The sequence below is a fragment of the Hyperolius riggenbachi genome, chromosome 4, assembly GCF_040937935.1.
Source record: "Hyperolius riggenbachi isolate aHypRig1 chromosome 4, aHypRig1.pri, whole genome shotgun sequence".
NCBI lineage: Eukaryota > Metazoa > Chordata > Amphibia > Anura > Hyperoliidae > Hyperolius > Hyperolius riggenbachi.
Genome location: NC_090649.1, coordinates 334,925,664 through 334,938,496, shown reverse-complemented (window position 1 = coordinate 334,938,496; position 12,833 = coordinate 334,925,664). Strand labels below are relative to the sequence as shown.

The window sequence follows — 12,833 nt, the reverse complement described above, 5'->3', positions numbered from 1 at the left end:
AGCAAGCTCTCTCCTCAACATTGACCACAATGTATTTACAGATCATTTAGAGCTCTGGGGTATATATAGCTTATCTTTAATGCTAATTTTAGAACTTCCTCTTTAAAAACGGAATCTGACACAAAACGTATGCAAAGCGGATACATACGGAACTGAAACGGACCGGAAGCGGATGTACACCAGTCCGCAATGGATCCGTTCAAACGGACAACGGATCCGTTGGAACAGACAGTTTTGGCATGAAATGCTAATGTGAACCGGATCTAAGGGTTAGTACGTTATGTTTTCTGTGAAGGTTCTGAATTTCTATATTTTTATAGTAGCAAAAAGTTTCTGTACCGTGTTAGCCAAACAAATTATGTAGGTACAAAAAACTCTTGTAAAAGTAATATCTTTTAAAGGTTTAGTGATAACGATAAGGGCCGGTTTCCACTAGGAGCGGTGCGATGCTACTACATAGCCTGAAACACATGCACGGGAATGGAACAGTTTCCACTGTGTGCATGTTGTGCGGAGCGATCCGAAAATCTGCAGCATGCTGCAGATTTTCGCATGCCCGCAGCCGCGTCCCATCTCTTCAATTCACTTCCGCATCGGGAGATGCGGAAGTGATGTGGCCGGCGGCGGAAGTGATGCGAGGCGGCTAAGTAGCCGCATTCGCATCACTTAGTAGTGGAAACGGGCCCTAAATGTCTGCTGATCACCTGCCATCTAACTGCTAAACAGCAACCAGCACAACTGTCATCTTCGTGTTTAATATTTACCTGCATCAGTGTTTTACTTCAGCTAACTTCTGGAAATATGCCTGAAGAAGGGGACTAGATCCCAGAAAGCTTGCATCATTTAACTTTATCAGTTAGCCATTAAAAGATATTACTTTTATAAAACTTTGTTTTTTTCTACCTATATATTTTTACAGAAACCTATACTCATAGTCAAAGCATGATTGGTCCTAAACGGGCCATTTGTAAATGTCCTCCTGGAAGTCCGACTAAGGCCCCTGTTCACATTTTGCAATTTTGTGTTGCGCTATTCCACGATTTCTCAGCATTTGCGTTTAGTGATTCTCGTTCCAGTGAATGAGAATTGCAACGCAATCGCTGGAAAAATGCTGTATGCTGTGTGTTTGCAATCAACAATAATGACAACCACGGTGCTATCGCTGCAGTGAGTGTAATCCCATAGGATTACTTGTGCAGCAGTGCTTTGCTGATCACTGGTGATTACCAAAAGGGCAAAGCGCAGATGCCCGAGCGTGAATGAACCCTAACAATAATACTACTCTCCTGCTTACCACATCAACAAATCTATCATTCTAGATCGAAATCCCAAAGGGATATATTTTGAGGAGCTAAAGAGAATTTTGAAGAAAGGTTTAAGTGATGGCCTGATCGACAAGAAGGAATATGAGTCCCTTCTGACTAAGAAACCAACAACAGCCACTTTGTATGCCCTACCTAAAATACATAAAAATGCAACAAAACCCGCAGGCAGACCAATTGTTTTCGTAACCAACTCATTAACTGAACAGTGTAGTAAATGTATTATTTTTTTTTATTTTGACCGATTGTGGAGACACTGCCCTCATACCTTAAAGACACGAAACACCTTCTCAATCAACTACAGGTTGTTAAAGTGTCAGAAACAACTTATTTAGCGAGTGTAGATGTTGAGGCCCTTTATAGCAACATACAGTATACTCTGGGTCTTGAAGCAGTGATTTCTTTCTTGACACTAGAGGGATACAGTATGCTGAACAATCACATTTTCTGCTGACTCTACTCAAGTTTATACTGTAACACAATTATTTCCTGTTTAATCTGAAATATTATCTTCAAGCACGAGGAAGTGCGATGGGGACTGCTTGTGCCCCGGCGTAGCCCAATTTATTCTTGGGATGTATTCTCAGAGGATCCGGCCTTTTATACTTCCCATATAATTTATTGGGGAAGATTTATAGACAATGTGATCATCCGATGGGAGCGCATAGTGGACATCGTCAATTATTTTGTAACATTATTGAATAGGAATACAATAGGTATGTTCTTTATGTCAGTGATCAATGCACTGAAGATCAACTTCCTGGATGTTTGCATCAGGAAGGGTGATGATGGGAACTTGGAGACGGAAATGTACAGAAAGGCATCTTCCACTCATTCATTTTTCACATTTTTCACAATTCATTTTTACATTGGTCTATCCAACATCCACATCCTTTAAAAGCTGGAATTCCAGTTGGCCAATTTCTGAGAGCAAGGTGAAATTGCTCTTTGGAAGAGACATTAAGAAGGAGTGTGGGACATTCATGTCAAGATTTACCCAAAGGGAATTTCCCTCAGGAGTGGTAAAGCGAGAGCAAAGGTTACACCTAGAATCTCATTACTATAAAACAATACGAAAGTGGATAACCAGGAATACCAGGGATGGGGTTTACGGGTAATAACCACCTATATGTCTCAATCACAAGGGTCTTGAGCAGACAATGGCCTATTTTATTACAGAACAAGGATTTGAGAAAGGTATTCCCATCTAAACCGCAGGTGACATATAGGCAAGCAAAAAATCTAAAGGATTATTTAGTACATACTCTCTACACTGAAAAGCAACCCCAACATACCACATTGCTACCGCCGCCTCCGAAAGTATGTTTAAATGCTGCAGATGTAAGGCCTGCAACTTTGTAACCCCTAAAAAAGAATATTATCCCAAGAATAACCCCAAGTATGAGATATTCAGCTTTCTGAATTGTAGGAGCAGAGGAGTTGTCTATGTAGCAAAATTTACTTGCCGAAATACTATGTGGGAATGACGACTAGAGAGCGACGGGAAAGGATTTTGGAACATATAGGGGACATTGAAAACAAAAGGGAAATGCCAGTTGCAAGCCATATGCATAAGCAACATGGGGGAAGGACTGAAGAGATAACATTTTGGGGCCAAGAGGGGGTAACCTGGACAAACATCTGCTCCCGGTTGAGGCGAAGAGGATTCATCCTTTGAATTCTAGAGCATCCCTGGGTTTAAATGAGGGTTTTACCTTCGTCCCCTTCATTGGTTAAAACACTTGAGGAAGATGTATCAGCTATATGAGGGCCTAAGGGTAGAGAAAATAAACCATTGTGTGCCTAATACCATAAATAGGAGCCTGCGATGGAACTCTGAGAATTTGCACATAATATAAATTATAATAGGGTCATATAATGGCCTGAAGTGGACAGTGTGTTTTTTTGCAATATGAATGGGATGTAATTGCAACCCTTTTTGGTTTATATTCGAACCATATAGCCCCCCTCCCCCCGTCCCTCTGAACCTAGAACCTATAAGAGATTATGAAACATCTGTCAAAGGGATTGTTTCCCGTTTCCTATTCTTCCTGCCCTGCCTCTTCTCTCCCCTTTTCATCTATCTATTTATCTCAATTCTATGACCATTTCCACTCCTCCCCTCTTTTTTTCTCACATATGCCCCTATTGGTGAATATACATCTATCGATTCCGGAAATCGTTTTTTTTTTTTGCCATAATTATAGCCACAGATTCCTCCCTGTATTGCCCCTACCTCTCGATCTATTGGATGCATGCAAAGTATGAGGTGGGTGAGACTTGTGGGTGAAGGAATAAAGAAATAAGCATGGATGTTTGCATTCTTACGTTGCCAGGGTAACTAAACTCGTTGTGAGCCACCTGCACATGACATTGGTGTCAACTGGGAGGGGCATGTATTGACCCCTGCCACCCTAGAGTGAGCGCAAACCTCCATGTCACCAGATTGCCAAGGCAATGTGACGTCTGCAGCAGGGAGGGAGATGTGCAATCCATTGGCTTCTGGGATTGCTATGGAAACTAGCACCGCTTGAAACTACACGTGACTTGCAGGCTCACGTTGGGTACGATTGTGGAGATCACCGTCCCTGCTCTCGGCCGACTGTGCCTGATGAAGTATTGCATGGCTGGAACCGAGAGAGCAGTTGATTGGCATGGCCGGATGTTTACAACTATATCAAAACTGACTTAACCAAAAGACGTCGGGGAAACGAGCACTAAGGATATCGAACAGATAGAAAGGTAGTTGTATATAAAGAGATGAGGAGGAAACTTTGATCTGCATATTACGTTGTATATTTATCCACCCCTCTCATACATATATGCGCTCACCATGGAGACTATGATGGAGGTGTGATCTTGTTTCTGAAGAGGATGAATTTTCTGTTCAGGTGTGGCCCTGATTAATTAATTACCTGGCAACACCGACAGGAAGAGGTGGAGATAAGGGGGTATACATTTTTTTTTGGAGCTATTACTAGGTTTGCGCTGACTTGGGCTATACTCCATATTTGTTTCACATGACACTCTGTTAGCACTGCACTTTTTGTTTTTCTTGACAAAGCCTCAATTTATTTTAGTGGTGAAACATGTGGATTTTGAACAATGTATTGTGGGGTGAATGCTATTTTTTATATACAGGGGCTATGTTTAATGCTTGAAACATTATAAGGCTCCCTGCACACTGTTATGCAATTCCGATTTGCAATTCTGATTTTCCCTGAATGCAATCAACAAAAAAACAGAGGAAAAAACGCAGCATGCAGTAACGATTACAAATCAGAATCGGATGTAAAAACCGATTAAAAATCAGAATCGCATGCAGTGTGCAGGGATTTAAATCATATATTCAAAAAAAATCTTTTTTTTTTTTCCTTGGTGATGTTTTTAAGTAATATCAATAAATGTTATGTTTTAGTTAAGGTGTGTTACTGTACTTGGCTAGCTAAGCATTCAGGCGGTTTCACACTGCACATCTGCGGGTGCGGTGTGGCCCAGGGCCGCACCGCCAAAAACAGCCTTCAGGGATTACCCCGTAAACACGCGGTAATCCCTGTCTGGCAGCAGGCCAAGCAGGAAGTTCCTGTGCCCGAATCAATGACTTGGGCAGAAGTGTATTGCTAAAATATGCTTCCGCGCATGTGTGGCGCATAAAACTTGCAGAGGTCGTTTTAAAACATGCGCGTTGCCGTAGACATACACGACTTCCGGTCTGCTGCACATTACCGCAGGTTGGCGCAGAGGTCACATGGCGACGTAGATTTGCGCTCGCATTAGATTAGCTACATCCGCTGCAACGCACCACATCACATGTAGTGTGAAATGCCTTATAGATTTTCATTGCCTTAGTGTTAGGCTCTGGTAAAATGCCCAGGCCAGTGTGAAAGGCCCCTCAAAGGCGACACCTTATTCTTCTCCTAGTGAAGTCCCTTCTAATTTGGGGTAGTGAAACTTAATCATCATCCTTTCATTTATGTCTCTGTGTTCAAATTGAATTGTATTAGCTTAAATCCCCATGTTTTAATGATACATTGCTTAAAGGACTGTTTCTGTGAAAAATCGAGACATTTCAAATAGTCTACGTGTGCATACATGTATATATATTTGTCCATGAGTAAAATGCGTTATAAATGACTTGTTTCCTCATGTAGGTGTCACTTACAGTAGGTGCTTTTAGACCAGTCAGACTCCTTATTGGGAATGCTCTGGAAATCCTTTATTTCCTAAAGGAATCCGTGGACTGCAGTGGCACAGTCCAACTGCCACAAATAGCAAGTTACGAGTAAGTGGACTGAACATCTTTGTAGAGGGCCTGAGATTCCCCCATGAGAAGTCCAAAAATCTGTCATATAGAGAATACCTGCTATAAGTGACAGCAACAGAGGTACAAAGTATTTACCGTAAGTTAATAGACGGTCCTGACTACCTGCAACATGCAGGTGAAGTAAAATTCCCACACCAGTTTCAAAGGAAAAACAAACACAGACAAACCAAGTTACATCCAGTGGACCCCCCAACCCTCTCTGTACTCATGTACAGTATTTACATTTTCAGGTTTTTTTTGAAGGAGTGGTCCTTTAATAAGACTTTGAATCAGCTTGTTGAATGCAGCTTTTCCTGACCTTTTTTTCTCTTATTTTCTATTACATGTGTTATAGCTGGAGACCTTAACCTTCTAGACAATGATTGGGATTTCAGCACTCGAATAAAGCACACATGGTCTCCTGGTGCACTGATGTATTATGGCAGAGCAGAGATTCCAGCCTCTGATCACAGGTACTGTATCTGGTAGACTAGATAATGGCTGATGTATTATGGCTGAGCAGAGATTCCAGCCTCTAATCACGTACTTTATCTGGTGGACTAGAAAATAGTTGAACTGACTCAGGGGTTGATTCACAAAGCTTACTTATTTTACACTTATAGCTGTGCTAATAAGCTTACATAACCTGTAAGAATTTATGATTTCTTAACCAGATTTCATAAAATATGAATAACAAAAAAACTTTCCTTTCACGTATGGTTAGTGGTTGGCTGAAGCCATTGATTGTCACAGAACTGTATTTACTCTTTAAATCATAATCATTGCACAAACTAAAAAAATTGTTCACACATCTAAAGGAACATTCTGTTTTTAAGCATTGTTGTACATGGGATGTGATTCTGCTGCTGATCTGCTACTTAGGAATTACTTGGAGTAATCTTACTAGCCTCCCTAGTCAAGTGTGTATACCTTGCATGGTTTATGTATATGAGCACAGATAGGTAGAAGAAGTCGTGCCATAGTCTAGAAAAGTGTGTGTGTGTGTGTGTGTGTGTGTGTTCTATTCTCAGGTCTGGACAATGAGCAGATTTTGTATGTTCTTGTGTTTGCAAGGGTTTTCTTTCCCACATTCAAACAACATAAGTTAAATGCCCAACTCCCTCCAAGAAAAATAAAATAAATATAAATTGTCCCAAGGATTATGGCACAAATATTAGACCTTGCCATATTCTAGGGACAAGGATTGTCAAATGGATCAGGCTGATCAGATCCAGGTGCTACTTTTTGTAGCTTAATCACATACAGCTACTGTACTATATTCTTTACATAGAAAAATAACTACACACTACCTAAAACATATAAAATCAAATGAAGCAATAAACTTATGATGTGAAGGCTAACAAACCACATGTTCAAAATAAAAAAACAAAAAAAAAGGTTATGGCATGTTTCCCCCAGTTCACCATAAAACAAAAATAACAGTAGCAAAACAGTCAGAATTTCTGGTTTAAAAACAAAGTTTGCCAAAACCCCACGTAAAGGGACTGGTGTAACAGGCATTGCTATGGCAATGTGCGTTACTATAAACATTTACGGCAAACTTATAGAATAATGGGCAGTGCTCCCCTGGTGTTAGAACTGGTAAAATGACTGTGATGTACTGTATATCCTTGTGTGCAGATTGCACCCCAGACTTTTGCCTGCTTTGCATTCCTTGGTGCTGAAGTTTTTTTTACTGTTTTACAGACAGTTAGGCTTCTTGCACACAGGGACGTTACAGGCGCACGTTAGTGCAGCCTGTAACGCTCCCCCAACGCACAGCAATGTAACACAAGTGGGCTGCTCACACTGCCCACGTTGCGTTACATTGTAACGCAGCAAAGTGCTGCATGCTGTGCGTTCTATGCGGCTAAGCCGCGTCAGACTGTGCGCACATGCTCAGTCATGCTGGGGAGGAGGGGAGAGCGGCCGGGCACATGGCTAATTAATATTCACTGCACGCAGTGACGTGCAGTGTTTACTTCCAGGAGCGGCCGCTCTGTGCGGCGATTGGCCGGGCGGGACCACGTGATGCCGCATGCGTCCAAGAGTACGCATCACGGCATCCCGGACGCCAGAGTGCGCTGCACAACGCGGCTCACTCCGACGTCCACACCAGAGAGCACCAGGCGTTGCGTTAGGGGCACGTTATGTGCCCTATAACGTCCTCTAAACGCAACGTCCTGGTGTGTCACTAGCCTTAATGACCAAGAGCCCTCCTCCCAGGGCTTCAGCAATTTCTGATGACGTTGTGGGTCACTCTTTCTCCCTTCTTGGGTTCTCCCGATCAGCTGTCTTTAGACAAGCAGCTAAAGGAAGTTCCAAGGAGTTTTTCTTTACAAGCAGTGCAGAAAAGGGTGAAACTATGATGCCCAAAATTGGCCGGTATTGCTGTTGCTAGTTAAATACTGTACAATAGAGAAGGTGAGACAAAGTTCATCCTACTGCACTTTTCAGGAACCGCCCCCCATGTGGTCACACATCAATATATCCTCCTCTCCATCCTAATAGCAATCTTAAAGCGCAACTAATGATGGTTTATTCATTCCCTATGAGAGCACAGTTAATGATTTAAACCAAAAAAAAATGTTTTTATGTAAAATGTATTTTTACCTGTGTATTTAAAAAAAATCAAATGTACTTCTTTTGCCCCACCCCCTTTGAGTTCTTGCCAGCCCCGGAAATATAATACATTTAATTGGAATGACATTCGAGGAGATCATGGCTATTAACATATCGGCAGTTTAGGAATCGTTGGGGGGGGGTTTAGGGTTAGGCATGATGGGGAGAGTCTTAGGGTTAGGTATCGCCAGAGGGGTCTTGGGTTTAGGCATTGACAGTGGAGTCCTTAGGGTTATGCATAGATGGGGGGGGATCCATTAGGGTTAGGCATAGAGAAGGAGGGCTCACGGGAGAGTAAGGTTACGTTAGGCCATTAGGGATGCTCATTCGGATTTCGCGGAAAGGCAATTTCCGAAATTTCGATCGGAAATTGCATTTCCGCATCGGAATGTGGAAATCGGTAATGCAAATGCGATAGGCGTATTTCCGCCGGAAATCGCGGAAATTTCCACCGGAAATTTCACCCAACTTTAACATCGATTTTCTAAAAAACTATACGGTCTTTTTGAAAACTTTTTTTTTGCATCTTGTTTAGTTTAATAAACCCTGAAAATTTGGTGTTTCTAGAGCTTAAGGGGGCTTTGCTATTAACCGCTAAAGTCGGCGGATTTTTACTGTAATGTAAAATGCAGAAAATCTGCATCTGCCTATTTTCTGCATTTTATATTACAGTAAAAATCCACCGACTTTAGCAGTTTATAGCAAAGCCCCCGTAAGGCCTAGAAACACCAAATTTTCAGGGTTCAGTAAACAGAATCTTCTGAACAAGATGCACAAAGAAGTTTTCAAAAATACCTTATAGTTTTTGAGAAAATCGATGTTAAAGTCGGGCGGAATTTACGCGATTTCCGGCGGAAATTCCGCATTGGAATGCGGAAATTGGTAGCGGAAAGCGGAATCGGTAATTGGCAATGGCGGAATGCGGATTTACCGCGGAATCGGAAATTAGCATTTCTGACCATCCCTATAGGCCATACTAAAATATCGATAAAAATTACTGATATTTTAGTATCTAACTCAAGTTGTGGAATATCTGTAATTTTACACTGGTAGCTTCTTTGGGCACCGTTGCAAACCACTCTCTTGGTTAGTTTATCCAAATGTGAATGACAGGGCAGTTGGCCAAAATGATCACAAATATTTGTTTCCACCAACAAACACTAATTTTAGTTTGGGCTTCCAGCCATGCATACATGTAAGATACCTATTCCCAAAAGAACCTTTCAAAATGTTTACAGGTGAAAATGTATTTGCCATCATACAGCATCATCTTTCTGCCAAGAAGCATGTTCTGCTCTATGGAGAGGTGAATGGGCAGGATTAGTAAGTATCATGGGAACTACAATAGCAATCAACCAAACATTTTCCCAAAAATGTAATTGCTTAACCACTTGCCGACTGCCTTAAGCCGATGGGCGGCTGCAAGGACTGGGCCCAAACGACCGCAATACGCCCATCGGCGGTGGCGGCGGGCGTGGTTATGCGGCGATCGCGTCATTAGTGACGCGATCAGCCACCGGCGACAGGCTCCGCCCCCCTCGCGCTGTAACCCGCCGGCCGTTCGGAAGCGCCGGCGGGTTACTAGCTGCCCGATCGCCGCTGCCCCATGTATAATAGGCTTTGTAATGTATACAAAGCCTATTAAACAGGCTGCCTCCTGCCCTGGTGGTCCCAGTGTCCAAGGGACCACCAGGGCAGGCTGCAGCCACCCTAGTCTGCACCCAAGCACACTGATCTCCCCCCCCCCCCCCCGGTTCGCCCACAGCACCCCTCCGACCCCCCCTGCCCACCCCCCAGACCACTGTTTGCACCCAATCACCCCCCCTAATCACCCATCAATCACTCCCTGTCACTATCTGTCAAAGCTATTTTTTTTAACCCTAAACTGCCTCCTGCTCCCTCCTTATCACCCCCCCCCACCCCTCAGATTCTCCCCAGACCCCCCCTGTGTACTGTATGCCTCTATCCCCCCTGTAATAACCTACTGATCACCTGTCAATCACCTGTCAATTTTCCATCAATCACCCCCTGTCACTGCGCCCATCAATTAGCCCCTAACCTGCCCCTTACGGGCAATCTGATCACCCACCCACACCATCAGATCGCCCGCAGATCCAACGTCAGATCACCTCCCAAGTGCATTGTTTACATCTGTTCTCTCTTCTAAACACCCACTAATTACCCATCAATCATACCCTATCACCACCTGTCACTGTTACCCATCAGATTAGACCCTAATCTGCCCCTTGCGGGCACCCAATCACCCACACTCAGATTGCCCTCAGACCCCCCCTTATCAATTCGCCAGTGCATTATTTACATCTATTCTCCCCTGTAATCACCTGTCATTCACCCGTCATTCACCCGTCAATCACCACCTGTCACTGCCACTTATCAGATCAGACCCTAACCTGCCTCTTACGGGCATCTGATCACCCTCCCACACCATCAGATTGCCCCAGACCTACCCTCAGATCACCTCCAAAGTGCATTGTTTACATCTGTTCTGCCATCTAATCACCCACTGATCACCCATCAATCAGCCCCTGTCACTGCTACCCATCAGATTAGACCCCTATCTGCCCCTAGGGCACCCAATCACCCGCCCACACCCTCAGAACACCCTCAGACCCCAGCCCTGATCACCTCACTAGTGCATTGCTTGCATCTATTCCCCCCCTCTAATCACACCTTGACACCCATCAATCACCTCCTGTCACCCCCTAGCACATCTACCCATCAGATCAGGCCCTAATTTGCCCCGTGTGGGCTCCTGATCACTCAGCCAAACCCTCAGATCCCCCTCAGACCCCCTTCCGATCACCTCCGCAGTGCATTGATTGCATCTATTTTCCCCTCTAATCACCCCCTGAGACTCCCATCAATCACCTCCTGTCACCCCCTAGCACTCCTATCCATCAGATCAGGCCCAATACAACCTGTCTTTTAAGAGGCCACCCTGCTTATGACCGGTTCCACAAAATTCGCCCCTTCATAGACCACCTGTCATCAAAAGTTGCAGATGCTTATACCCCTGAACAGTCATTTTGAGACATTTGGTTTTCAGACTACTCACGGTTTTGGGCCCGTAAAAATGCCAGGGCAGTATAGGAACCCCACAAGTGACCCCATTTTAGAAAAAAAGACACCCCCAAGGTATTCTGTTAGGTGTATAACGAGTTCATAGAAGATTTTATTTTTTGTCAAAAGTTAGCGGAAATTGATTTTTATTGTTTTTTTCACAAAGTTTCATTTTTCACTAACTTGTGACAAAAAATAAAATCTTCTATGAACTCACCATACACCTAACGGAATACCTTGGGGTGTCTTCTTTCTAAAATGGGGTCACTTGTGGGGTTCCTATACTGCCCTGGCATTTTAGGGGCCCTAAACCGTGAGGAGTAGTCTAGAAAACAAATGCCTCAAAATGACCTGTGAATAGAACGTTGGGCCCCTTAGCGCACCTAGGCTGCAAAAAAGTGTCACACATGTGGTATCGCCGTACTCATGAGAAGTAGTATAATGTGTTTTGGGGTGTATTTTTACACATACCCATGCAGGGTGGGAGAAATCTCTCTGTAAATGGACAATTGTGTGTAAAAAAAATCAAAAATTTGTCATTTACAGAGATATTTCTCCCACCGAGCATGGATATATGTAAAAATACACCACAAAACACATTATACTACTTCTTCTGAGCACGGCAGTACCACATGTGTGGCACTTTTTTGCAGCCTAACTGCGCTAAGGGGCCCAAAGTCCAATGAGTACCTTTAGGATTTCAAAGGTCATTTTGCGACATTTGGTTTCAAGACTACTTCTCACGGTTTAGGGCCCCTAAAATGCCAGGGCAGTATAGGAACCCCACAAATGACCCCATTTTAGAAAGAAGACACCCAAAGGTATTCTGTTAGGACTATGGTGAGTTCATAGAAGATTTTATTTTTTGTCATAAGTTAGCGGAAAATGACACTTTGTGAAAAAAACTATTTAAATCAATTTCCGCTAACTTGTGACAAAAAAAAAAATCTTCTATGAACTCACCATACACCTAACGGAATACCTTGGGGTGCCTTCTTTCTAAAATAGGGTCATTTGTGGGGTTCCTATACTGCCCTGGCATTTTAGGGGCCCTAAACCGTGAGGAGTAGTCTTGAAACCAAATGTCGCAAAATGACCTGTGAAATCCTAAAGGTACTCATTGGACTTTGGGCCCCTTAGCGCAGTTAGGGTGCAAAAAAGTGCCACACATGTTGTATCGCCGTACTCATGCTGAGTGGGAGAAATATCTCTGTAAATGGACAATTGTGTTTAAAAAAAATCAAAACTTTATCATTTACAGAGATATTTCTCCCACTCAGCATGGGTATTTGTAAAAATACACCCCAAAACACATTATACTACTTCTCCTGAGTACGGCAATACCACATGTGTGGCACTTTTTTGCAGCCTAACTGCGCTAAGGGGCCCAAAGTCCAATGAGCACCTTTAGGCTTTACAGGGTGCTTACAATTAGGCACCCCCAAAATGCCAGGACAGTGAACACACCCCACAAATGACCCCATTTTGGAAAGTAGACACTTCAA

The 12,833-nt window shown here is 43.3% G+C and overlaps 1 protein-coding gene across 6 annotated transcripts in view; it reads left to right on the top strand.

Moving 5' to 3' along the window:
* The window catches only part of SYNJ2 (synaptojanin 2), a 289,087-nt gene that overhangs the window by 178,003 nt on the left and 98,251 nt on the right, over positions 1-12,833 (top strand). For all 6 annotated transcript variants that reach the window (XM_068231852.1, XM_068231851.1, XM_068231850.1 and 3 more), the window contains one exon: positions 5,981-6,098. In XM_068231852.1, the coding sequence (XP_068087953.1) occupies positions 5,981-6,098 (118 nt within the window). The remainder of the gene's footprint in view (positions 1-5,980; positions 6,099-12,833) is intronic.